Here is a 27,533-nt window from a genome sequence, read left to right as displayed (position 1 = left end):
ATTCCCTCACAGGGATGAGCTAAACTTATCTTACACTTTAACAATTTGGAATTGTTTCAAATACTGTAAATAAAAGATCATGTATCAACATTGTTACAATAAAACAGAACAATTAGTAACGAATATCAAAATGAAACAAAGGATCTCGGTACTTGCTGAATTGCAGTAAATATGTATTTACTATAAAACACTTTGCAACCTTGGAAGGATTTTTCTGTTTAATTATATATGATCGCCACAGCACAGTAAAATAGTTTAATATCATTGTGGTATAACAAGTGATTGTTAAATTCCACAGTCTGACATAATGATGTTCCGACCATGGTCCGACCATGGTATGGTTTGCGTGCGACCGCTCTCTACTATGGTCCGACTATCGTCCGACCATCGTCCACTAAAGATGGTAATTATCATCGTTAGTCCCGAATTAAGCATGGTCCAAACATCGTTAGCAGGAAGAACCATGCGTGTGACCGCAATTGCGTTGTCCGAATATTCATGTTAGCGTAAACACTGACCTCGGCCAGAAAGTCCCTATTTCAATCCCTTGACATAGCGACGCGTGCCTAGATACATACGATGTAAACAACACAACCCGCACTGCACTGCATACAGCACACTGTACATACACGCGTACGGTTTCTACCACAAAACACAACAGTCAACACTCCGGACAATTCGACAAGACAGATCGCAATGGCGGCCACTACTCGCGGTAAAACCTGGGAGGAACAAGAAGTCCTGACACTATTTGATATATTTTGGGGGAAGAAGATACAACGTTTGGTGGACAACACCGTCAGGAATACGGAGGTGTTTAGTAAGTGTTCGGATATGATGGCGAGAGAGGGATAAGAACGGACGCATACAGAGATTAGGACCAAAGTCAACAATTTAAAGAGCTGGTACAATCGACAGACGGAATCAATAGGTATCAATGAAAGCGCTACGGCAAATTGAGCTTCCATCGCCATCAACTACTACTTACAACTAAGAAACCCGCGAAACATGCTCAAATCCGTGACCCTTGACCGACCCAACGCAACAGCGCATGATAGCTTTGCAAAAGCATAATTAACTCACTGATGCATGTGTCCGCGAATAACGATCGTTTGAACATAGTACAAAGTCATGTGGGTACGTGTGACCGATACCGTAGTTAGTTTAATATGGTCAGACTATATAGTTAAGAAACGATGGTCGGAAGATGCAATTGTATACGTGTGACCGTGTTCTTAGTCATACCTTGTACACACATAGCCATACCTTGTACATTCTTTTTTCTTAATTCTTCTGGGATTTTCTCTGGTCTGATGGATGCAGGTAGTGTGCAGTTAGTAAACCTGTGAAATTAAAATAAACATATCGAATTATATTGTGTTTCTCTTTAAATATTAACAACCAGCTGACCGTATTATAGCCAAGTAACCTAATAATAAACAAAGAATGCCTCATTATATTGTATCAACACAATGCAAATATTTGCAATTAAGATAACAGAGTTCTATTGGATATACCAACGCATACAATACAATATTTTAATTACTTTATTTAAATGCTTGCACGGAATGGCACCTTCTCGCCAGTCTGAGTTGATCACACCTCGAGTACCCAAACACAGCCTTCGCCCTAAGCCTATTACTCCCGTTCCACGCAGCACGAATAACAAGAAGCACTATGTCTGCAGCTTATTATGTCGCTGCACCTGATCTATGGAACGGACTTCCTTCCGAAATTCGCATAATCACAGACTTCACCTCCTTTAAATCACAACTAAAAACGCACCTCTTTCATTATAATCTTTACCAACACGCACGCCGTCTACATTCCACCATGTTCATTGTATCCTTTATATATGACCTGTCAATCATATTGTAATGCGTCACGTGGTTGAACACCTGCACGGCAAAAGTACATATTCTGTTACATCTCTTAGTTACCGTGAATACATCAAACAAATATACCGCTGAAGGTCACCTTGACAATTGGTAAACCTGTACATCTGTTTAACTACAATGGCAATGCTAGCCAAGTACAAACAATGTAGTTTTCTTTCATTTAATTATTTAAAACAAATAACAACGTCTTGTTTAATTGTTAATGTTTTTTCTTCATACATATTTTTACACTCAACAGGACTCTTTCTAAGGTCATAAATTACTACAAAATCATTATTCCGATGTTTGGAGTTTCTTTGGCTTTTGATTTTAACTGTTCATCAAGGAACAACACAAGAAGTTTTACGATTATAACCAATATTGTGTGCACGACTTATGCAATGACTGACTGATCTTGTTGGCAACCAACTGGTAATTAGTAATGGTTACCTTGTTTTTGGAGTCATAATATATCGTTGAAATTTCATTGAATTATTTTTTTACGGTGTTTTGGTTTTAAGGTTGTTTCTTCTTGTAATTGCATCTAAACGTTGTTGGGAAATGTAATGTAAGAAATGTGTAAAGTAATAGGAAATAACCGGTTGTCAATATTCATTTTATCTTCACTTATATTTGGCATAATTTACGCCATTATTTGAATTGAAAATAGGTGTGGTTTGTCATGTTATATATCGCGATGTCTGTTTGAAGAATATACTGCACTCCACGTATACGTATCTCCGTTCTATAAATACACTCTCATATCAGCCAAGTAGCTTAAAAAATATTTTGCGGAAATCCAAGCACTGTTATACAAGGACCATCTCGTATACCAACCTTGCTGGAAGTTCACCTCCCCCCCCCTACCTTGCGAAACGATGAAAAATATTTACAAAATTAAGCTTTATAAACGCGCTTTTCTTATTGAACTTCATGTACGACTGTTTATAACATTTTGTGCTTTTAAGATTTGTTGGTTTTATGAGACATTTTGCTTTACTGGTTAATTTTCTTTTTATGCTTTCAGTATTAGACATATCGATTGTTAACGTGTATGCTTTACCGGTAGTTATTATCAGTGTTATGATCTTCTATTTATTAGTTTATACTGTTATATTGTATTGTATATTAACGATCGTCTGTGAATCGTGCGTAGTGCGCTATACAAGAAGCGGTTTACATTACATTTATGACATGACATTATACGTTAATGAGATTATATTCGGCCTCCTTGAGTTTTCAGAAAATTCAAGTATGCAATTTATCTTATATAAAGAAAATGTAGTATAGTATTATTTTTTGTGAAAACATTTTCCCCTAAATTAATTAATCATCTAATTTAATTTCGCTTATAATATAGTGAAGTATTTGAATTAATTTCAAATATTTATACCCCCTCCCCACCCTCAAAAATAAAATTAAACACAAAACATTTTCTTTTTGTGTTTAACGTATAGTTCAACATTGTCAAATAGACATGTTAGGTGCAGTTACCTACCGTAATTGTGATCACCTTTATGAAAAAAAAACATGCTTACAAAAAATTCGTGAGGCAGAGAGAAAAAAAATTCTTTACATTTGTATATGATATAGAAATATTTTGGTCCTATTGCCGAGTTAATTTTAATGTACAATATATATGTGTAATTCTTAATGGAATGAAAACATTGCAGGTCAATTTAGGCTATGAATATTGGAAAATAATTCCAATATTTCCCGCCATTTGTCCCAACTTACAACTATAACGATATTAGATGACAATAATCGCTGGTAATTTTCTTACAGCTTTTTAGGATCCCTGTAAAGTTACATGATCTAACATTTTGCATTCAGATGACCGTAAAATGTCAATTTACTCTGCTCAACCAACCAACCCTTTTGATGGCATCTTTGGTATTATTTGTTGTCTATTACCTTTTGTCGGTTCCTTTCATTACTGGATTAAATTATTGAATAATTTACATAAATCTTTTGTGATTTTCCCAGACTTTCCTCTCCTCATATTCATTCTATCTGTAAGTTACTTACCAAAGTTTCTTGAATTTCTTAGACGGCAGTACATAGTTCAACAACCCTTTAATATCTTCCTCAGTAAGTTCTGGTTGGTAGTTCGTGTCTGCATTCACCAATAACGTCTCCAGTGATGAGAGGCTTGGTAGAGCAATACCAGACTGGAGGATGATGGTATTGTTGGCAACCTTACTGAAGGACCACTGCAGCTGTAGATCGGATATTGGTATCTGAAGAAAGATGGATAAAAGATTAAACTGTAATTTAGATGCATGACCTTATGGACATAAATATGGACATAAATATGGACATAAATAGGGGACATAAATAGTGGACATAAATATGGACAAAAGTAGTGGAGTGTTGGCTCAGTGGTTAACACCGGTGCCTTTCAATCATAAGGTCCCCGGTTCGAGTCACTCCCAGATTAATGTATGTCGTCCAGTTACAGAGTTGTTGACAATTGATAATTCATAATCATGGACGTTAAATATAAATCTAAGAGACTGACTTTGGTCAGCTTGCGGCTTTGATAAGCCAATTAGGCTTCTTCGCGAGTTCCTGCTTGCAGGAGGATCTAATATACATACAATATAACTAAACATACTTACCACTGTTAACAGAGTAATATTTTTTCTTAGAAATTCAAACAAAAGCAATATTAATGCCCGGTCCCTCTCCAAAATGAAATGAAGAATTTTTTTTGAAAAAAAAACTGCAAAATGACAAATTAATAAATGAACAAAATGAAAAACAGAGTTGAACTCACTACCGATGTGTTGGGTTACCGCGAGTACGTAGGATAGTTAAATTTGGTTCCGAATATAATGAAAACATTATGCTTTCCCCATAAAAATATAGGAATATAGTGATTGCAGATCTCGACTTAAGTCATTCAGGCTAAGCTATTGTCATCTGCCCTTCAACCCTACCCCCCCCCCCCCCGACACTCTCGCTCTACCCGACTAAGTCGACAGAACAACACTTGTGCCGGCTGGGTAATAACAATATACATGGTAGTAAACCCATTCGCTATACCTAACATATGGTATCAATGATTTGTAGCAAGTAAATTTGATCAGGCGCTTTAACATTTTCTTCATTAAAGCTTCACTTCAAACACAAACTATATCTTCCAGTCTTGAAAAATAACATGCTAAGAAATAAATTACAAAATTGTAAGAATAAAAAAAAAATGTTTTTGTGACAGTTAAACTATCACGTATGTACACTCATCAATCATCACACTAGTAAGCGCGGTTGTAATGCCTACATAATGTAGCCACACGAACGTACTTCGAACGTAATTATCTGTACCACTCTTGCATGATAACATAGTCAAATAAGTTAGGAAACATTATGTTGATAGTACATGACATGCCTCGTTGCAAAAATGAAAGTTCCTACTATTATTCCCCGTTTCTCAATCCCTAATATGTACTGTTTATTTCTCAACCTACATACAGTAACGGTAAGAGCGAACCTCCCGTCCCGACACATACGTAGTAAACACGACCGACACTCGCCGGTGGATACCGCTAACAAGCAACGTGACGTAAACGCTACTTCATATAAAGATTGGGCAAAATATTCCACGCATATAAATCGGTACATGCAATGTTTGTTGTAGGCTAATTATAATTCTTTGTCGTGTCTACTCTAAAGCAGTAGTGCAGCTAGGCCTATTTTACATCCCGTTACAGCATTATCCCCCTCCTCCCACCCCCCCCCCCCTTTGCGCTGAAACAAACTCTCCATAACAAACACACAATAACTGTCACGGTTGGGAGATATCTACTGTATACCTGATAATAAAACCGATTCGATACACCTTACATCTGATGTAAATGGTTTTAACATGCACAAAGTATTTTTGTTTTAATTCTCTATATATTTCTATCGACGAACCCACATTCATATTTACCAATCGTGCACGATAACATGGTAAGAGATAAGATAATATGATGACATTACATGATAGTTGCAAACATGAATGTTTCCAATATTTTCCCCGTTTCTTGTTCCCTACTCTGTTCACTCATCGATCATCACATTAGCATTAGCGTGGTTAATCAGGCCTTAATCTACATACAGTTATCGCAAGAAAGAACTGTTCGTCCCGGCCCGACACATGCAGAATAGACACAACCGACACACGCCCGTATGAACCGCTTACAAGCTACCGCCACGTAAACTCTAGTCAGAAGGTAGTTTATATTATAATATTTTGTTTTTTTTATAACTGTAAAAGAAATGCCATGCAGATGATTTTCTCTCGAAAATATTTGTTGTAGGCTCATTCTTCTAAAGTAGTAGCATATTGTGCAGCTGCAAATGTTACAGAATCATTACTGCTGAAGTAAATCTATTTGCTAAAAGTGAGCGACATGATCCCAATCCATGTACCACTACCACTCTCAATGTAACCTCACGACCAAATCCATTATCACTACCAGTATCAGGGCTAACTCGGCTCTCGGAATGTCTAATTGGATTAGGTCCCACTGATATGTTACTCGGTCTATATACGTACGGATTAGTGTCGCATTAATAACTATTCTAAAATCAGTTAAATGCCATTTTAATTAGCGTACAGCCATGCTTTACTAAAGAGTTGTTATGGAACTAATACGGCCAGTGGTAAAGTTATAGCCTATCTTGACAGAACTAAACAAACATATTACTAGTAGGCCTAACCATCCATAATTCGTCTTCATAATTTGTAGAATTTAATTAAACTTACTTTGAAAGCAATATTATTTTAGTTCTAAAGCGTTGATAAACGTATATGGCTAGGTCTTGACTTGACAATTCCTAACTGTGTATATCCAAATAAAAGCTCCATGCTCAACGCAGTCAAACCACCGTTATATTGTGATGGTCGATGCGCCTGGATTGACGCAGCAGGCTGGATGACTGAAATATACCAACACATGCGTACATTAGTGTATTAGCGTTCACGTAACAAATGAACAGGTGTTTTTGGATAAACTGTGAATAGTCTACTGAGCGGTGCATAAGTTAGCGTAACTCGTCCGATTTAACTTTTTGAGAACAAAATATTTATTAATGATATAATACTGCATGAAGAAAATTATTAAAAACGAAACCTTCGAATGCTGCTGACAGGAAGTAACATCTAATACAGATGGAAGATTAACACTGTGTAGCTGATCCGATCAAATCAAGTATAAATAAAATTGTTTGGATTGAGAAAACAGTATATATCTAGTGGGGGCGCCCTCCAAAAATTTGTCTTAGAGTTTGACAGGAAATGCTAAACATCCTAAGCTAGACAGTGTGTATCACTGTTCGTTTTCAGCTATTAAATTCCCTCGTTATGTATGTCATTGTTTGTGTCATTGTTAGTGGTTTGATTGGTTTACAGACTTACATCAATTCAACCATGGTATCAATACAAAAAAGCAAATACCCTGAAAATGTTGCTTCCTTTAAATAATAATCCTGGCATTAATGATATAGTACCTTTGGTTCTAATTTCATATTTAAAGTGCCCTGTTTTTTTAGTAGAGAGTGCCATTCTGTTATTTTAACTGCTTCATTTTTGAAGTTTGAATATAAAAAATTCAATGAATATTGTCCGTTTTGTTCTTATTCTAGAATTTGAGGTAAACAATCCTTTTGTGAATTAACAGTTGTTGTTTTCATGTAGTGTAGTTATCCACGAATCCCACTGAACCTTAAATTATGTGCACCCCCCCCCACCCATACACATGGATGCCTTTTGCATCCCTAGAAGGAAGAGGGAAATAGTTGTATGAGAGTAATGTGTGACTTACCATACTAGGAAAGTCTACTTTAACTGTTATATTCGTCAATATTTTTTTCAGAAAGAATTGTAGTAATTTGATTGTATACTGTCCTCCTTAAATGACAAGCTGGTTACGTAACACGAACGAACAAGCACAGAACTTTTTTACTACAAACTACCTTCGATTCGTCTCACGTGAGAATACTGAGGTTCACTATCTGATACATTAAGTAAGTCAAAACAAAATTAAAATTGCAATATAGAAATTACAGTGAGGATAGAAAAGAAACTCGGTTGAGCATAATACGTAAAGACAACAGTATACAAAAGTGACAGAAACGAACAAAGAAGACAATACCAATAGGAAATAGAGAGAGAAAGAATATGATACAAATGAAACGTAAACAGCCTACAATTATAAAGAGTTATTATCAAGCAGTCTTTAAAGGTTTAGTCGAAGGAACAAACTTTCGGCAATAAATATGAGAGCTGCATAGTTTGATCTTGCAGTACGTATTTAGCGAATGTTGTGCTGAGAGGAAGTAAGCATATGCGAGGGTACAGAGACAGTGTTGCGAGTTAATAACAAGAGTACGTTGACACATTGAACAGTTATAAAAACAAATATGTTCGAGAGATTTGGAATAAAGTCATGTCCTGGGTTAAATATAAAAACACCAACTTGATAGCCACAGATGTCAAAGGAAAATGGAGTTTTGATATTGGCAAATAGCGCAACCGAATTATGATGAAACAGTGTTTATATAAATTAGACAATGACTCTTTTTTTGTTAGACGAATAAAGGTTGACTTTAACTTTGTATAAAGGGCCAAACAATTTACAAGGCATGTTTTATATATTTTTTCTTAGTAAATTTAACAAAGTGCGAGTTAATTCCACAATTAGGAGACGAACGAAACAACCTTGTATATATATATCTTAGGGCAGGCAAATGGATTATCAATGAATTTAGTGGGACGGGTAACATGTAATTCAGTCATTGGTTACTTATGGCAACACAGCAGGCATATTGCATCATATAACATACATGAGCCGTAAGATGTACTGTAATATGCTAAAAAAGCCAAAAATGACGAATTGTAAACAATCTGCATAATATATTACAAACCATTATAACATTTTATATATATTTATACTACAATGTATTGCACCGTTAGTATGCGTAATGGAAATTATTAGTACTTTATTAGCGTGGGGCTTGTGGTTGGATTTCACCTGCTACTATAGACCTGAGGTCTAAGAAGGTTTGTTAAAAATTCAACAAGACAATAGTAAATCAAATAATAGTAACATATGAGTATCCTCGATAATACTTACGTCGTGACTTGATGCTATCTGTAGCAGCTGTACGGTAGACCTCTGTAGTAACTTGCTGCCATCGTCACCGATGATAACCTTCTCAGCACAGAGCTCTGTAACAGTCGTCCTGATCTCATCAATGCCTCCATTTTGTTCCAAGATGCAGAGGATTGCAAACTTATCATAATCTTTTCTCTGTTTTAAATATTCGATGATGTTACGAGCAGCTGTACGGTTTAGTCCACATGCGAATCGAAATACATACTGGAGGTCAAATGGATCCATCTTACCTACAATCTGTTCTAGTTCAAACGCATTGTTTGCATTTGCAGTGACAATCGCTAACCTAAACGACGCAAACCATTCACAGAATATGTTATGGCAGAATCTTACTTCAGTATTGGTCTTGATGTCCCCGCTAGAAGTGTCTCTGTTTGAATATTCAAGTATCTCCTCCTCTACTAAAATACCCGCACGGAGATACATATCATAAAACTGTTTACCAAGTCTTTGACGGAGCTGTTTTTTATTCCATGTAATCTGCTGGTTTTCTCTGTTCAGACCCTCAAATGCTACTTTATCCAGTTCAACATGATTAACTTCATATTCGACATAGTAGCTATCTACATTGTTGTCAGATGCCTTGTTTCTAGTGTGACTATGGAAACATTTAAACATGTATACGAAAAAGTCTGTTACCGACTTAAATTTCCGAAAATCGTCTCGTTCATGAGTCATGTGAGCGAACGTAACGAAGAACAGAGGTACTTGACAAATGTCATCAAGGATTGGGTTTTCTCGCAATCCTCGCTTGATTTTATCAACAGCATTTTCGTTATGTTCACCCGTTATAGCCTTGCGAATATACTGGTCACGCGCAGATTCGTCAAACCCAATTAACTCCAGTCGTTTCGGCGATGACCTTTCGAAGTCTGTTGGTATAAACCTAGTTGTCAAAGTTACATCAAATGTTTCAAACAATTTGGATTTAATGATGCGCCAGATATCACTTCGATTACTTTTTTTTCTATTCGGATATTCGTCAAAGCCGTCCAGAATGATTTTTACTGTAGTGCATCGTTGCAGAATATCTTTAATGTCTTTGGAATTTAAGCGGAACTCACTCGGCAATAATATAACTTTGATAGCTTTATATATTGATCTCACATTACCCAACTGTCTAAGTTTCAGAAGAATTAATACATCCGCTGCCGAGACAGGAGAATCCTTGACACCATTACACCAGTCATACGCTAGCTGGAGGGTTAGAGTTGATTTACCGTATCCAGCTTCACCCTTCACAATACGCCTATTATATAACCTTGAACTTGAATCAGTAAAAATGTCTCTATACGAGCTCAAACGTTTTTTCTGTGAGTTTTCGGACTGACTTTCTAGGACGTGTTCAATACCTCCCTCAACAAAAACCTTATCTATACAATATAGTCTGTCCTTTATGTAGGGTATTGGTTGTAATGCGTCATACTGCTTCTTGTAAACTGTCTTCAGAGAATCTAGAAATATGCACTTCTTTTCTGGTAAGAAAATATTCAAATAATTCAGTAAGTCAAAAAATCAGGTGAACGTAATGCTGACAAACGTATGGAGATATTCGTAGTATATTTTTCTGTTTTTTTTTAAAGTTATTTACATTAAAATCAGCAGCAAAATCAGTCATATATTGTTTACTTTACTCATAGTGCATCTAAAGTGTACACAATTTCAATATTCTATTGAAAATGTTCCTAACTTGTAGTCACTACTACAGTCACTCTCATAGGAAAATTGAAACTATCAGCACAGTATACTAGTCATTAAATTATGTCGTTCGGTGTTGATACCTGATTGTTATTATGTCTTTTACATTCCTGTGTGAGATATATCATCACCAAGTTGGACGTAATTCGTTTCACTAACACCTCAGAGCAATTACAATACCAGATGAGTCACGTTTCATTCATTTTGTTTAATTCTGGTTTAGCCTATAACATACTTTATTCAAGTACTTGTGTGATAAATAATGTGTTCAAGTACCAAAGATACGATCTGTTGCAACATACCGATAACCCACATCCTTGGCTATCTTGAGTATCGGTCATTACTCAAATAAGCTTGAATGTTATAGTTTTCTTCTAATGTACTATCATGTGCTTAGCAATTAAGGGATTATTTCAATGTTCTTCAAACGACTTCATTGATGTCATTAAAAAAGCTGTAAGCGTTTCCATCACACGGTAATATACCAAAACCTAAGAGGGGCGGGGGGGGGGGGGGGGTCGGTGCGGTGCGGCGACTAATGTTGGTAAGATATTAGTCGTTTTGTCTGTCTTTTATATGTCACGATTTTTCTGTCCCTTCATGTTATTTATAACTAGGATCATTCAAAGGACAATATCGTACCCCAGGGAAGCAGTTCATATAAGCTTCATGAGATTCAAACCAAGATATTACCATTGTGGTATGTGACAGAGAAAGCTGTCAAGAGAAACTATCAAGAAACATTTAATACATTTTAAGAGCTAACTCAACATAAATGTTTTTTTTTTCTAGAGAAATAAACGGATTCAGATCCTAGTGGCATTGACATAACACATCTTTTAGGTGACAGCTCCCAAACACTATTTTTAATTTGGATATCTTCCAAACTGAACTATTTCGTGGTTTTATGCTTGACATATAAACCAAAGATGATGAATGGGTCTGTGTCATTGAATTCGTCTAAACTTTATGAACAGCAATAACGGTAGTTATATTGGTACTACAGAATGAGGTGCTTGTTACAGTAATTGCACTTTTTCAACCATGTTGTTTTTTTTAAAAGAATATGATAATACAGTAAATGTGTCACTTACCTGCTAAAGTTAGTGCTGACTGTGAGGCTGACGCCGTTCCTTTGTGAGTGGGCTGTTTCTTTCTACGAACGGCTTTCTTTTTACCTGGCATTTCAAGAGACTTTAAACAAGGCCAATGACTGTCAATTTGTCGCTGAGATTAATGTTGCGGCATTCATTGTCGATGTTCTTGTCCTCTTCGATGGTCTGTGCTAAAGTACACGAAGAGTAAACGTACTGTAACAACCAACTAGAATCAACATGAATTGCTAACAAAAGTTTACTATAGTACGCCGTGTGTATGAAATACTGTTTGGTGTTAAGAGGAATTAGTTGTAGCCTTTCCAAAAACAAAAACTGTTCATGAAACCAATGAAAACCATTAAATAATTCGTTCTCTTCGGCCTCAAGGTGAGAAGTGGTTGTATTTTCGGTGTTTGACTGGTCATTTTATGCAATGGCTATTAAAATACCCTGGCGTTTATAGGAAACGAGTAAATCAGGAACATGGTGTAGTCATTATCGTTTTACAACCTGCTAAAGGTCCATTTCCTATCGTGATTGGAATATATTCAAATACGCGCTCTATGGATATATAACAGGATAACATATAGGAAAATGTGATCTAACAGTTGACTTACTGGGTATGATTTTATTAATGGCCCTGTAGAATATACTTATACTGTTGACATGTGATTTTGAGTAATCTAAAATTGTAATACTTAAACCAATTTGTATTGCCAAAATTCCTTATCACGGTTTTATTTTGTGCCAATGCTAACAGAAGGTGTGTAAGCAGCAGCGTGTTTGTAAACTTTGATGAAAATAAAGTTGAATAGTTTACACAATACCCTACCATCCATAACGCGAAGTTATTTAATTATATCATATATCATTAGGTAAGGTGCACTTGATGCAAATGTACATTACTTTACATTACCAGCATATCTTCAATTAACATTCGCAGTTAATCGTAGAATGACAGCTTAATGTAGTTCATTACACACGGGTGATTAAAAGGAAAGTAATAGGGATTTAAAACAGGGTGGATCAGGGATTTAAAAACGAGAGGGAATATCCTGGGGATTGATCAGCTGTTGTGCATTTGTTGCACATCCAGGCTATAAATCAGGGCATTCTATGAGTTATATAATGTATCATTAGTTAAGGTGTACTTGATGAAAATGTACATTACTTTACATTACCACCATATCTTCAATTAACTTTCACAGTTATATGCGCTCAATGGTTTACTGATAGCTTCTTTCCTTTTTGTTTTGCGGAAGTAGAACCGAGGAACAGGCTTACCCCCTAAACCGTATGGATAAGGGTCTAGTTGCATATGCGCTATTTCTTTAGTAAATGGCTAATGCAGTATATGATAGAGGTGTTGACGTGGAATTACATATGTTGTATATTTATATCATTATAACATTCCTTCCTTTTATCATATGACTTCAACAAGGATAGATATTCGATCATATGTTACCGGTAATTATAGTCCATATAATTATCATTCCGCAAACCTTATCATTCGAATGTCTTATTTTCGTGCCTGGCACCCCTGTGTTATAGGAGCAGTGGTCAATGTACCCATGATTCTTAACGTGAACTACAGCGTACCATGTTTATTACTGCAGTTAAATTGGGGGCTATCAGAAAAAAACAACAACAAAAAACCCGACTTTAGCAGATATCGATACCTGTATCTTCTACTTCGTGTTTTACTTATTCATACTATGCCTATGTGTTCCTGTTATTCATAAATAAGGGAAATAGACTGTTACGTTAGCTTTCTCGATTACAAATAATAATGCGGTAATTGTTTTTTTTTATAGATTCGTTCCGGGTTACATTCAACCTGTACTTCAAAATTTGAAAATGGATTGTAAGGTAAATAATACTCCATGTATAGGTTTTCTTTCACAACTTAACAAACCCATGTATGATTCAAAATTGGTATATCAGCTAAAAAATAGAATTATCTGACAACAAACATGTCCATTTGAAATGTCCAACTGTATTGCCCAGTAATGGAAGCATTATGATATTTTACAACAGTAACTTATACAAATGCAGAATTTCGTGAGAAACATTTCCTCGTGATGTGCGTTGATGTTTCTAGTTATCTTAAGATAGAGAGGGTAAACTTACCGTTGGTGTACTGGAATTAACGAGCTATAAGTAACATCTTGAATCCTTTGCAAGGTGAAAAACATAAATCATTATCCACATGATTACAAAATGGCGAAGTACGAGGTAAAACTGCACATAATGAGCTAATGTCGTTGACGCTTGCAACGACTAGTAATAGCAAATAACAAAGTTCATATTTACCTTGCTTGATAGTTATTTGTTCAAGTCAACATTTTGGGATATCGTAAACTCCCTCTGATAGCCAAAGTTCATGTTGACATTTGATAACTGAACTCGGGTATGTATCAAGAAAGTATTTTGCCCGATGTGATATGATGGTTCAAAATGAAGTCGTAGTGCTCTTACGCAACATTGCACTTGTGTAACATGGCATTTATTGGAACGATAAAATGCAAGTAAAATTAATTGAAGCAAAGGTTAGGTTCGATTACGTTAAGTCAGTGTTGTTTTGGCTTAGCCAAATTATATTTCTTTCTCTCTTTTTTGGCTGCTTTTCGTGAATTTTTCCTCAGGAAATTCTTAGTAATACAATTGACATCGTCATTGGCTAATTGTTTTCCAATATTGAGTTGGAGTATCATACTGCGTGCAAAGTTATCGCGTCTCATTTGTATCAACTAGCTTCTCATTTTAGCATTTAGTATTAGTGAACACCCTAAACTATCTGGAACAAATGCGTAACCACTTATACTTCTGACAATGTGTATTTTGTATGATGGGGAGGGGGTGCAGGCTCAGCCTTCCAATGTCAGAAATATATCACCAAAAAATATATAATTAGTATGTGTGGTACATTCTTATAAATCTATAGATAAGCTGGAGGAGGTAACATTTTATCTACTACCCCAGTACCAGAACGTTTGCTGCCCCTTGATCTGAAAATGGCGTACGTATCCGGAGAGAGAAACTTACAAGGAAATTGGTGGTTCATGTACTTTCATTAACAGGAACCCCAACATTTACGTGAATGCAATGGATGATTAACATTCAATCCAACATATATGTTGCTAATGTAGTAACACATATATACGTTAAGGGCAAAATAAATACCATTAATCCCATATTTCCTCAACAATAAAGTCACGATATATGTTTACAAAAATGACACAGCCTATTTAGCAGAGAAATCAGTCATATACCAAATAATAAGAGGGCAATGAGAATATTATTTGTTTTAAGCAACGCATCACGTAATCCTTATTCAGTTCACATAGCTTATTAAAACAACGAAACTAACATGTTGTTTGCTAAAGATGAAGGTAGATGAACTCTGGTGGTGAAGGAAACAGGGATCAGAATAATCTATCGTCTTACAGACATTTCCGGCACTAATTAAACATTAAAATAATTGCAATGAAAATATATATATATATATATATATATATATATATATATATATATATATATATATATATATATATATATATATATATATATATAATACAGGGCACTGTCACGCAGTAATTGGCCACAGTTGCAGACGCAGTGAAATGAAGCAATAACAACCGGGACGACGGATCAGTGTTATAGTATGTTATATTTGATTACCTTCCCTCACTGTTGTGAAATCTGAAACAGTGTCGCATTTCATACATAAGTCCGAATTTCTTTTATTGATGCAAAACATCATTCCATTTTCGTATTATTTGAGCGTGCTTCCTTGGAAACGCAAACTTTTTTGGGTGAACTACAAGACACTTTGCAATATTGCAAATAGCTGTCATCAATGCAAAATTAGTTTTGCTATCTCTTTGAAATAATTAATTGACAGAGGTTGGTAATTTTTGTTATATACAATCATTAGTAAATAACTGGGTGTGTGGTTGAAACAGTTTGAAAGAAAGGCACTGAATAATTAAAACTGACCTTAATTTGTGTTTATTTATTTTGTTGTCATTCGGAAAAGGAAGAACTTGATGGTGATAAAATTGTTACTACCTCAAAGAGTAGCAATGAAAACGGTTGTAATTGTAAACATTCTTCAACTTTACGTATATTGCCTTATCTTAAATCGATGTTTACCTTATTTACAACATTAAACGCGTTAATATTTGACATATGATTCAACTTGTCTTAAGACTCTGATCAATGCGTTTTTTTTTTGTATTATCATAAACTATTTGACAATAGTTACAACTTAGAAAGTTACAGAAGATCTGCAATATATAGTATAATAATATTATAATATGATAGTATAATGATATAGTATCTCAACGGTCAGTTCACCTATTTTCTCTTCAATTTCCGATTAGATGAAGTCGACTTTAATACAATGAAATAAACTATAGCATCATATAACATTTCTAATATAGGTCACATACAAGAAATGATTCTTTTAGTGTAAACAACAACGGGAATCTTAGTCAAGATTTTGGAAAGGGATCTTAAGGAAAGAGGAAAACAGGAACAAAATACATCTATAACAAACTGTTAGTAAAATATGCCAATACAGTGTACAATGGAAAACAAGTGACAGTACCGAACCAGTGGCAGTGTTTGAAAAGAGGTCACGTAAAATTCGTATGACATCAATGGCCTACTGATGAACACAAGTTACACAAATTCGTCTTCCGGGAATTTCAAGATGTTCCCCCCTTGTCCACCACCTACAAACAAAAAGAGTGCCGCGCGATATAATTTGTTAAACTATCATTCAGAAAAGGTATCATGTTCGTACGCTTCAATGATTGGTGTTCTATTGATGTTTGAACAATACCACCATTCCTTGGAATGTTATACATTGACTAGACTTCACATTTACAAGGACAGAAGAGTTGTATCGTCTCATAATCTACCTCTATCAATACCTCTTCAACGGCTTTAACTGTAAAAAAGGAAAAAAAAATACACATTATTTGTCAATATTATCAGGATCTCAAAACCACCGATTATGTAATTCTAATTATTAAACAGTAACACAATATATCAACAGAACGCGACGATAAATGACTGATTAAAATTTTAGCATAAAACTTTACTAAATTAAAAAAAAAATCATAAAACGGAAACATTTTACAGTTCTTAGTTAGTTTCATAATTAGACACGGACAGCCGCGTCATAGTTTTGTTTTAAGTGCGTTCATTGTTCAACTTGATGATCAAGTGCGTTCATTAATTGTTCAACTTGATTGTTCAACGTGATAATCAATCTCAATATGTCACTTTAGTGACCGCGGGTATTGGTTGAGGCAATGTTTCGTTATATCAAAAGAAGCTATTTGTGACCTCAATAAGAGGACGCAGAAACCAAGTATATAATGTCTTACATCAGACGATATAAAAACAAATTCCAGAATCAATTACAAAGTCGCACTGTTTTAGGTATGGCGGTCTGTCGGAGTATCACAAAAGCAACAACGGCACAATGGTGTCATTTTCCACAGATAATACCACGCATTGGATATTAAACAGGACTTAAATAGAACCGAATTCCACAATAATTGACACAATACTCAACATGTGAGGAGTGCGCAAATGAGGAAAAGAGTAATATAAAGGAAAAAAGAAAATGGAGCCAGCAGGTTCAAAATTTATTTCAGGCTGGGACAAAGCTTCGTTTCGTTGGTGGAGCATGGAGAGGAAGTGATGGAAGACCATACAACTTGTTTTTAAATCGGGACTGGAGAGTGGAAAATCTTATCAGTTCGAGGCAGACCATGTATATTGTGATAACACCAACTTCTTCTCTTCGGTTTCGTCATTATTTTTATTGAAGATTCTTTAAGGTATATTCTGTTTTGCCCGTTTAGCTCGTTTCCTTTGTTACCCAATATTGAGAAACTGGGTTTTTGTCTGACTGACAAATTTTGCTATCCGTTAGGTATGATTGTCATTTTTCTGTATTTATTACATACTCCTTCATGTCACTTTAAAGATGTTTCCTTTGACTCACAACTCTATTTAACTTAAATGTATTATGTCTGTTACTATCCTTTCAGTACCTCAAATGTATATAAATGGCGGCTGATTTAACCATTGTTTCCATTCTGTTCTTCTAACTGGACAAAATCGGTGGCCAGCCAAAGACTAACTTTAAGGCACGTGATGAATGTATTGCATTGATGGGAATCTTTGATCTCATTGACGTGTGGAGAGAAAGAAATCCGTTGTGCAAAACTTTTACTTGGAGTTTTAACGTTACTCCTGGCATTCATTGTAGGTTAGATTTATTTCTTCTTTCTAGGAACCTCCAGCATTGTATACATAGCATAACCTTTTCAGAGCACAATCATTAGGTCCAGGGCTAGATGGGTTGAGGAGGGAGAGAAAAATACCAAGTATTTCTAAGGTTTAGAAAAAAGAAATGAAACCAATAGTTCAATTCGGAAACTTCAGAACAATGATGGCTGTGTTTTGACTAAGAAACATGATATATTAAAAGAAATGAAAAGTTTTTATTCCTCTCTTTACAGAAGTGCAAACACTAGCTTGACAAAGAACTTCCTTGATAATCTTCCAAATAAATATCTAAGTTTAGAAGAATCTGATTGATGTGAAGATTCTCTTTCCCTAAATGAGTGTAAACATGCCCTTTTTTCGATGGTAAATGACAAAGCCCCAGGCTGTGATGGTCTGTCTGTTAACTTTTATAAGACATTTTGGCCAGCGATCGGCCAAACTTTGTTAGACGCATTTAACCATAGTTACCTCAGTGGTACTTTGACGAAGGAGCAGTCTAGAGGTAGTGTAACTCTTATTTTAAAAGATGGAAAGGATCCTACATGCCTGACAAATTACCGTCCTATCACTTTACTGAATACCGATTACAAAATTGTTGCTAAGGCACTTGCGTCACGATTAAAACTCGTTATTCCTAAAGTAATCGGTCCTCAGCAAAGCGGTTTCGTTAAAGGAAAATTCATTGGCGAAAATATAACTCTTTTTGTTTTTGTTCTCAAATTTGTCTTTATTTATCTATGTAAACTTCAAGGGTTCTTATTTTTGGTTTTGCATATTAGAAACAGAAATGTGAACAGGTGTGCTAATCAAATCTTTAGACGTGAAATTGCAGTGAGGAGAAAGCTATAGTAAAAGATTCCTTGGTTTTTAAAATTTCAATCGACAATTCTTATTGATAGAAATATAAGTTTTTATCCTTATTTCTTAAATTATAAATGATGTGTGCTTGTATGGCATTCTTTCCATTTCAAATAAGAGTTAACTTCCTTTATTCCAATCAAATGGTAAAATACGTACAAGCTGTGACAACAGGATGAAAGTAAATCAAAACATGGTTCACATTTGTATGCTCTTCTATACCAACTCCATGAGCAGCTTCTACTTGTCACTATCACAACATTTACCATACTTCAGTTCCAGTCTGAGAGAGCTTTTACTGAATTTTCAAAACTGCGGCCTCTGTTGAACTCAAGTGGCCATCAAAATGCTTTAAAAAACTCATTCCATAAATGCCCCCCACACACAAACATATATGCTGCACATTACACCACACTTCAGCTATAAAATCATGGTTTAAATGAATAAATGAAAGCACTTCAATTGCTGCCAACTGAAAATTCATGCCTCATAATTACAATTAGACATTATTTTGACCTGTCCATTTAAATGAAATTTACAATACCTCTCTTAGGGAAGTTTTATTAAGAAGGAGGTACTACAAGACGATTCTAGCTCTTTGAAGTTAGCTTGAAGCGAACAATACTGTACTTGACTTGAAATTTGGGAGTTGTATGTACTTAATTAAGTGCAATTTCATGGGATTAGCATATATAATTTGGTCAGCCGCAACAAGTATAAAGGCAGTTCCAAGCAAAACAGGACAAGACTAACAAAATTTCAAATAGGTTTAATCATAACACATTTGGTATCAAAGTAAAGCTAAGAAACGGAATTTCCTTAATCTGCATAACAAATACTATTTTCATGTCACTTACATATTGAAATTTGCATAATTTTAATTACAACATTAATAAAAATAATGGTTGTCAAGTTTGATTCAAAATACATGTATATACATGATAAAAATGATAAACCTGAATTGGTGCATGATGTTTGAACTCTAGAGATCCAAAGCATGGGCTTAACATTTCTTTAACATACTTCATTACTGTTCAATGACCTAATTAGATTTTGAAAAAATATGTCATGCTGTAAGGGTAAATGTTGATGTTTGTTTAATTCTTCCTTTGCAAGACAATACTTTACTATGAAGTTTGTTATTGAACTATATGAGCTCATGATGTAACCAGTTGAAAACCTACTGGAAAATGATAGGTATCACTTCATATGCAAGGGATGGGCATTTCCAGTAATTTATATTGGGGGGGGGTACTCCTGACAGTAGACCCCCAAAATGCCCATCTCCTGATTGACCTATGACCTGAAACTTGGTTTCTTTTCCAGTAGTTTTCAATTGGTCACACCAAAAGCTCACATAGTTTAATAAGGGGGGGGGGGGGACTCAGGCAGTGGTGACCCACCAATATAAATTACTAGAAATGCCCATCCCTTACATATGAAGTGATACCTATCATTTTCCAGTTGGTTTCAACTGGTTAAATCATGAGCTAACCTAGATCAATGAGGTGATGGGCATTTTGGGGGTCTACTGGCAGGGTACCCCCACTAATATAAATTACTGGAAATGCCCATCCTTTACATATGAAGTGATACCTATCATTTTCCAGTAGTTTTCAACTGGTTACATCATGAGCTCATCTAGGTCAATGGGGGATGGGCATTTTGGGGGTCTACTGGCAGGGGTACCCCACCAATAAAAATTACTGGCAATGCCCATCCCTTGTATCTGAAGTCCTAACCAAAATTTTCCAGTAGGTTTCAAGTGGTTACCTCATGAGCTTACCTAGGTCAGGCGTGAGGGGTCAATCATTGATCACTGACATGGGTACTGTACCCCGCCACCAACAATTACTGGCAATGGCTATTTGTTGCTCTTGGGTCCATACCTGACACACTGTACTTACTTTGATGTGGTTACCATGAAAGCTGATCGATCTAGGTTAGCTATCAGGTGACTTTAAAATTACTCTCCAGCCACACACACCACAGCCGGTTTGCCAGTCGTCTGGTTTCATATACAGGAATGCACTGTGAACATTGTGATGTACCAGGCAATTGGTTACCTTCCCAGCTAACCAAACCCTCTTGGCTCCCGCTCTACAAATCAGTAAAAATTTGACCAAACTTATGTAGCTTGCACGTAAATGATATACCAGACTGTTTTTTTTTTTAAACAGGTTATGAAGAGTATCTTTAATATCATTAAACAGTTGGGTATGATAGTTAAACTCACTCTTCCGTCTTTTTTCTCTATGGTACTTGTTCCTTTGCTATTTGGCTCTCGGATAAACTCTTTTGTTCTGCAAAGGGTACCAATATATCATCTCAAAACATGTCTTTAAGCCATATATAACACAGTTCTCCTCTTCTGTTGTTGCCTCCACACTGGTGTCGTACATCACAGGAAACCTCACCCTTGACTAGGATATTTGGCTTTTCAATTCTTCCTGGAAAAAAGAAACAGAAAAGTATTCATCATTTGAAAAAAAAAAATATATATATAAAGTTGTCAATGCTTCCACTATAGTTTAAATAAAAACAATCCCAAAGTTTGCGGCAGACTGTATAAAGCTGAACATTTGAACCAGAGTGTCATCACCATTGTAACCAGAATCAAATGCCCAGAATACAGAGATAATAAAAACATATGCTAAATGTTTGTTTGTTTTTATGATCTATAACAATATAAAATTTTAGAAACACGAATGCACTGAGCCAACTTATTTATAGGCCAAATCGTTTTTAGTTGTTATTTTGCTTGCTCACATAACAAGCCTGTTTAGACCTACTGTAGGCTAGAGAAGAATCAGTACATTGTTACACTAAGTTTGTCTTTCGGTCGTTTTGATTTAGTCTTACTAGTAGTACTAAAGTATATAATACCGGTGACTAGCCAACATAATTTGTTCAGCATACTGTGACTGTAAGTTTGAAGGTCTAGCCTTGCTTATTCAATATCACATAGCCTACCCATTTAGATTCACATGGGAAATTACAGGAAATCTTTACCAAATGAGTGTAGACTTCAAATAAACTATTGAGACTAATAGTCCCAGCATTTGTTTGGGAATAGATTAGAAGATTATGTGCCACTGTTCAATCTAGCCCAATACACTCATAACACATTGTTAATTGGTGTTTATAATGCACACTTTAGTTTTGAGAATGCACTGCAGTACCCAGTAGAAGCCTATAGGCTACTCACTGTTATTGCACTTGTGTATTGCGAAACGCCAGCGTAACAACGGTTACAAGTAGCATTGTGGGCTCATAATTGACGCACTTAAAGATTCGATCAACGATATCTATCAAGGAAAAATCCAAATCACTCGATTCTATGTGTTTTTCATATGTGTAGTTCCTCAGAAATGTTATGATCTCAAAATAGTTAAGGTTCTGTGCTTATGCACCGTACAATTGAGCAGAATTTGACCACAAAATGTCTGCCGTGTCGAGTTTTTTCATACCCCTAAATTGACACATTCGTTGTAAAGCTAACTGTAGTGTAGGCCTTAGTATACATCCATTGACTTTAGATGCTGTTTGCTATGCTCTGAGCCTCTAAGCTCAGACTGGTCAGGTTCCAGAGAGCAGTGTTATCATATTGAGGTAATGTTGGTTATTTTTAGGGAGTAAGATTTCCAAATGCCCAAAAAATGTGCAAAACTGGTGGGAGCGTGTTAAAAGCTTAAACAAATACCACAATTTGGTCAGCAAATAGCTGAAATGGATTCAAACTCATGAAATATGTAATTCTGCTTGACTGCAAAAAAGTTTAGGTGGTCTGCTGTATCGTTGCTAGTAATAATTGAAGGTGCGTCAATTACGGGGGTGCGTCAATTATGAAGCCTAGCGTAGCGTAACACTAACCATAATACAGTGCTAGTGCCAGTGGCCTAACAATTAACCTTACTTTTACCTTCAAGTTTAAGGAATAACAGGTAGGCCGATGATGGCAGTTAATAACTCGATTCTTCTAAAGACCGTCTTGGGTGATTTACGGTTGAAATTTTCTTAGAGTGATCGTATGAAACTATGCCAAGCCCAGCAAGTTGCCGTTGCCTCTCGGTTTCGAAATTGAATTGAATCGAATTGGGTTAAAATACATTAGTCCGTCGACACCGACTAAGCTACGATTATGGCGTAAATCGTGTGTCCGTATCGTTCTTAGTCCATGGGTTAAAGTACCTTAGTCCGTCGCCACCGACTAAGCTGCGATAATATTTTCCTTAGTCAGTGTAAACTGACTAAGAAGCAGTGATGAAACGAAGATTTTTGCTAGTCCGTGTGCATTGACTAACGTTACAGACTACTTTAACGTTAGTCCGTGGCAATATTGACTAGTTTATTTTTTCAGTGTAGTAGAACCTCCTTGTTGTATTAGTTAGGTCAAATGTCGGCATAAGTACATGTGGCCGTATGAACTTCAGCCAGGGTTAGTTTGAGATCCATTATTGTGCTAATGCGTATGTAATATATTTAAAGGCATGTAATTGTAGGGAAGGGTTTCCCTGCGCTTTTTTTTAAGTATAACAAATTTGGTAAGGGAAAATTGTTTTCTTTACTGGGAACTTGTAGTTGATATGAGATCACCTTTTATTTTATAACCAAGTATTTCAATGCAAAAACGATGGATTTAAACCTTGTAATAAAAACTTGTACCGGGGAACTGAAGTGATCTTTCATTTAGCCTTAACAGTGTAATTCTAATACTCATCATTGTACTTAAATGCTAAATCTCTTGACTTACCTCTTTTGTACCACTATGACATATCAACACTTCAATTATGTTTTAATGGATATTTTTGAAGTGAAGTTTTAAGTACTCAGTAGGTTGGATGTAGTATGTTAATTGTAGTATTTTAATGTTGGCACAACATTAATTATCATGTATTGCTAACTGTAAACATTACAACTAATCAAAATCTTGGTCAACAGTTTTATCGTCGCATCAGAGTGTTGATGAAATAATGATAGGTACCACGAGCAGCAGAGCAGTGAATTATTAAGTTTAATTTAATTTTTTGAGTTTTCTTATTTTGTATAAAAGGGTGGCTATATTTGACAGCGTACTAAGAAAGTACAGTTTATAAATGAGATTGTTTAGATTGAGAGGTTAGTATGGATTAATGATGTGTGATTATAAACTACATTATATCAGTTAAAGGCTTATAATTATGATGATAGGAAGTCGCTTTAAAATCGATGCAATTCATACATGTATGCATTAGTTTGTGTGTTTTGAGAGAAAGTGTCGCACATAAACAGAAGCATTGCATTCATTGCTTAGAGGCAGTCTTGTGTTATCGACTAGGATTCATCGTGGCAAGAATCAAGAGGCTTTCTACCGGTTGAGAAGATTGACGGAGTGGGCATTTTATTGTTTTCTCTTATTTGTACGTTGATTTCTGTTTTTTTTTTTTTTTCATTAGGTGAAAAGCTTCCGTCATCGTTACAGGTAAGAAAATAATGCTAATAGAGTGCAAGTTCAAAACACTACAAAACAACATAAAAAAGAAACGAGTTTGTTTCATCTCGATATAGAACATATCATATACACGGCATTGTGCCCAAATAATTACAATGTCCTTAGTGTGAAAATAGTATATTTAAGTAAATATCAACGGTGTAAAGTTGGAATTTTTATTTAAGAGGACATACACTTAATACTAATGCAGATTTAATGGGCTGACTCCGAATGTTGTTAATAACATCTCAGCGGATCATTATTGTTATTTGAAACAAAGACAAACATGTGATGACGCTTTAGTGTAATAAACTAAGTTGATATATTCATTCTCATACTGCATAGACACATAACATTACTATAGTTCCATATGGCATATTATTTAAGTATGATCATCTGAATTTATCAACACTGAAAAGTAAGAATAACATTTTCAATTTGTTGAAATTAACTAAAAAAATGATATTCAAAGTTGCTTAGTTTAAAACCGTGCGTTTGAAAAACGTATAATGTTGTAATGTTTTGCTACTATTCCTTTAAATAATTATATAACACTTATTTTTTTTTTCTGTAATGAGAAACCAGTGTGTAACGGCAAAATTATTTAAAATTCTGAAGATATTTCAGTTGTAGAAAATGACAACGCCAAAAGACACCATGGAAGGAAAAGAGGTTGTCTACGTATGTTTCTGCAAGTTTCTGGCATATTTGGTTTAGGTTGGATTGTTATTTAAAGTTTGCCAGAAAGAGTACGTCATTTCAAACAAACGACTTACGAATGTTTCGGTCGATCATATGTTTATAGAAATATTCCTTATCATCGAAGCTAACATAGGCCAGGCTAACTTACACTATGTAAACTGATTGTACATAAATTAGCAAAATTTATAACCAAATGAGAATTAGACATCCCTCAAATTAGACCGATCCATGGAGGACAGAACAGTAATGTATCATTAGGGTCCCCTTCAATGACCATCCCCACCCCACGTCAGCTTCAATCTAAAACTTGGTAATGTTTCTTAACATTTTCATGACTGTGAGTTTGCACTTCTGTTTTCCAAGATCATGATGCTGATTGAAGCTACACATGGTGTCACTCTGCTGTTCTTATACATTTTCAGATATTGATTTGACATTTTTACCTTGTCAAGGTCAATGTGTTTTTAAGTTTCATTTAACATGTAGTTGTCAATTGCAGACAAAAAGCGTAGAATAACTGTTAATTCCCACACTTGTAATAAAGAACTTGGAAAGCAACAACTCATTATGATATGTTCTTAAAATATCAATCTGTCTTATATGTTAACTTGGAAGTGCTGGTGGCTATTTTATGTAATATAATGATAAAGGAGTGCTTAACTATGTCTTTTATAATTATACACCAGTTGATCTTACTTTATTCTATAAAGAAATAAACCATGGCAGCAGACCTCGATAGAGGATAGAACAGTAATGCATCATTCGGCTCCTTAATAAAGAACTTATAATGCAGAAACTCATACCTTATATGATCTTAAAATGACAATCTGTGTTATATGTTAACTTGGAAGTGCTGGTGACTATTTTATGTACTATACACGATGTAGGAGTGTTCATATATGTCTGTCATCATTATTCACTAGTTGATCTTACTTTATTCTATACAGAAATAAACCATGGCAGCAGACCTGGATAGTCTCGAGAGGAAACAGATATCTTGAAACATAATAAGAAGATGACAATACGTTACCAAGTACAGAGTACACTGACTCGAATATTTAACTCAGTTGTCGTAGAAAATGATGTTCACTTTTCCACCAACTTACTTCATTGTAGAAAGCTGCAGTGGCGTGCCTAAGGTATCAGTCTTAACATACCTCGTGCATGAGGGGTTCGGGTCCTTGTCCCTGAAAAGCAAACTCTCAAAGTTAAATGTTGACATGAATTCATCATCATTGGGGCATAATTAGGGTATATGATAGTCTTAGAGCAAGTCATTGGTAATTTATAGATAATCTCGAAGTGGGGAGTCTAATTTACCCCCAAACTGAATGAAAACATTTCCACGATTAATTATTACCCCTTTAATGACGGTAGAGGTTAGGGCATGGACCCCCTGTTCACCACAACCTCTTACGCGCGCCACTAGGAAGCTGTTTGTAATGACTGAAGAATCACAAGAAACATTTCCAGCACAATTAAAGAATGATGATTACGTGTTATACTAATCGGTATGATGCCAGGCACCTGTCTTCAACTAAATTAATTGCAAGGAGAACAAATTAAAATGCTTGACATTACTTTCTGTAATATAAGTCATGCGTTTGAAAGATTAAGTTTGATTACATGATTCTATAAGTTGAATGTGAGTGACCAAAAACACTCCTGTCACCATTTATTAGAGTGAAGAAGGTGGGGCATTGCAACCCTTTGTCGCTGTTTCTACTCGTTTGTTAAACTTGTACTTCGTTATTTGAAAAAAAAAAATACATACCCACCTATTTGGTTGGACTGTTGATCCGCATAATACCGTAGTTATGAAATGAGCTCAATTCTCCCTGAAGCTCAATATATATTGTACGTGTTACTATTAATTCACATTTTGTTTGCTTTTTTATGGTAAGTTAAGTTTACCTTTCTCTGATTACGTCATCGTGATATTATTGCCAGTCCAGGTACTGATCGCATGCTACTTGATACATATTGTAGTCCTAGACATTTAAAGCCAAAGGCTGCCAGCCCAATTGATGTTGGTAAACTACTGTCATATTTGACGCAAACTCAGTCTCATTTTTAAAATGGAAGAAATTCGAGTCTCATGTCTAAAGCGACTGGACTACTAAACTAGCAGACACACCATTCATTCTGCTGTCACTAGAAGTACCACACATTTAAATAGCATAAATCTTGTATAGAATCAAATAACACGTTCGTTATAAAATTACAAAGGCACATAGGCTAGTTCAAAATGAAACTTTATTTTTCTGTTAAATCAGTATATAAAATTGATTTGGGTAAGTAACAAATCAGTCCTTATAAACCTGGATTACCAAATGAACATTATTTTAAAAGGAAG

At 35.4% G+C, this 27,533-nt stretch overlaps 2 protein-coding genes across 3 annotated transcripts in view; one reads left to right on the top strand and one right to left on the bottom strand.

Annotated features, from left to right (window-relative positions):
* Positions 1-14,102, bottom strand: part of LOC139982297 (uncharacterized) — a 35,097-nt gene extending 20,995 nt beyond the window's left edge. Inside the window, exons 1-5 of one of the 2 annotated variants that reach the window (XM_071994989.1) lie at positions 13,966-14,102; positions 11,833-12,023; positions 8,999-10,515; positions 3,906-4,117; positions 1,267-1,343 (exon numbers count right to left, since the gene is read on the bottom strand). In XM_071994989.1, the coding sequence (XP_071851090.1) occupies positions 1,267-1,343; positions 3,906-4,117; positions 8,999-10,515; positions 11,833-11,923 (1,897 nt within the window). In that variant the 5' untranslated portion in view covers positions 11,924-12,023; positions 13,966-14,102. The remainder of the gene's footprint in view (positions 1-1,266; positions 1,344-3,905; positions 4,118-8,998; positions 10,516-11,832; positions 12,024-13,965) is intronic. The other variant, XM_071994990.1, reaches the window with a different exon arrangement.
* The window catches only part of LOC139982309 (uncharacterized), a 540,410-nt gene that overhangs the window by 412,509 nt on the left and 100,368 nt on the right, over positions 1-27,533 (top strand). The window lies entirely within an intron of this gene.

Source organism: Apostichopus japonicus, chromosome 16 (assembly GCF_037975245.1).
Source record: "Apostichopus japonicus isolate 1M-3 chromosome 16, ASM3797524v1, whole genome shotgun sequence".
NCBI lineage: Eukaryota > Metazoa > Echinodermata > Holothuroidea > Aspidochirotida > Stichopodidae > Apostichopus > Apostichopus japonicus.
This window is presented reverse-complemented; position numbering and strand designations above follow the sequence as displayed.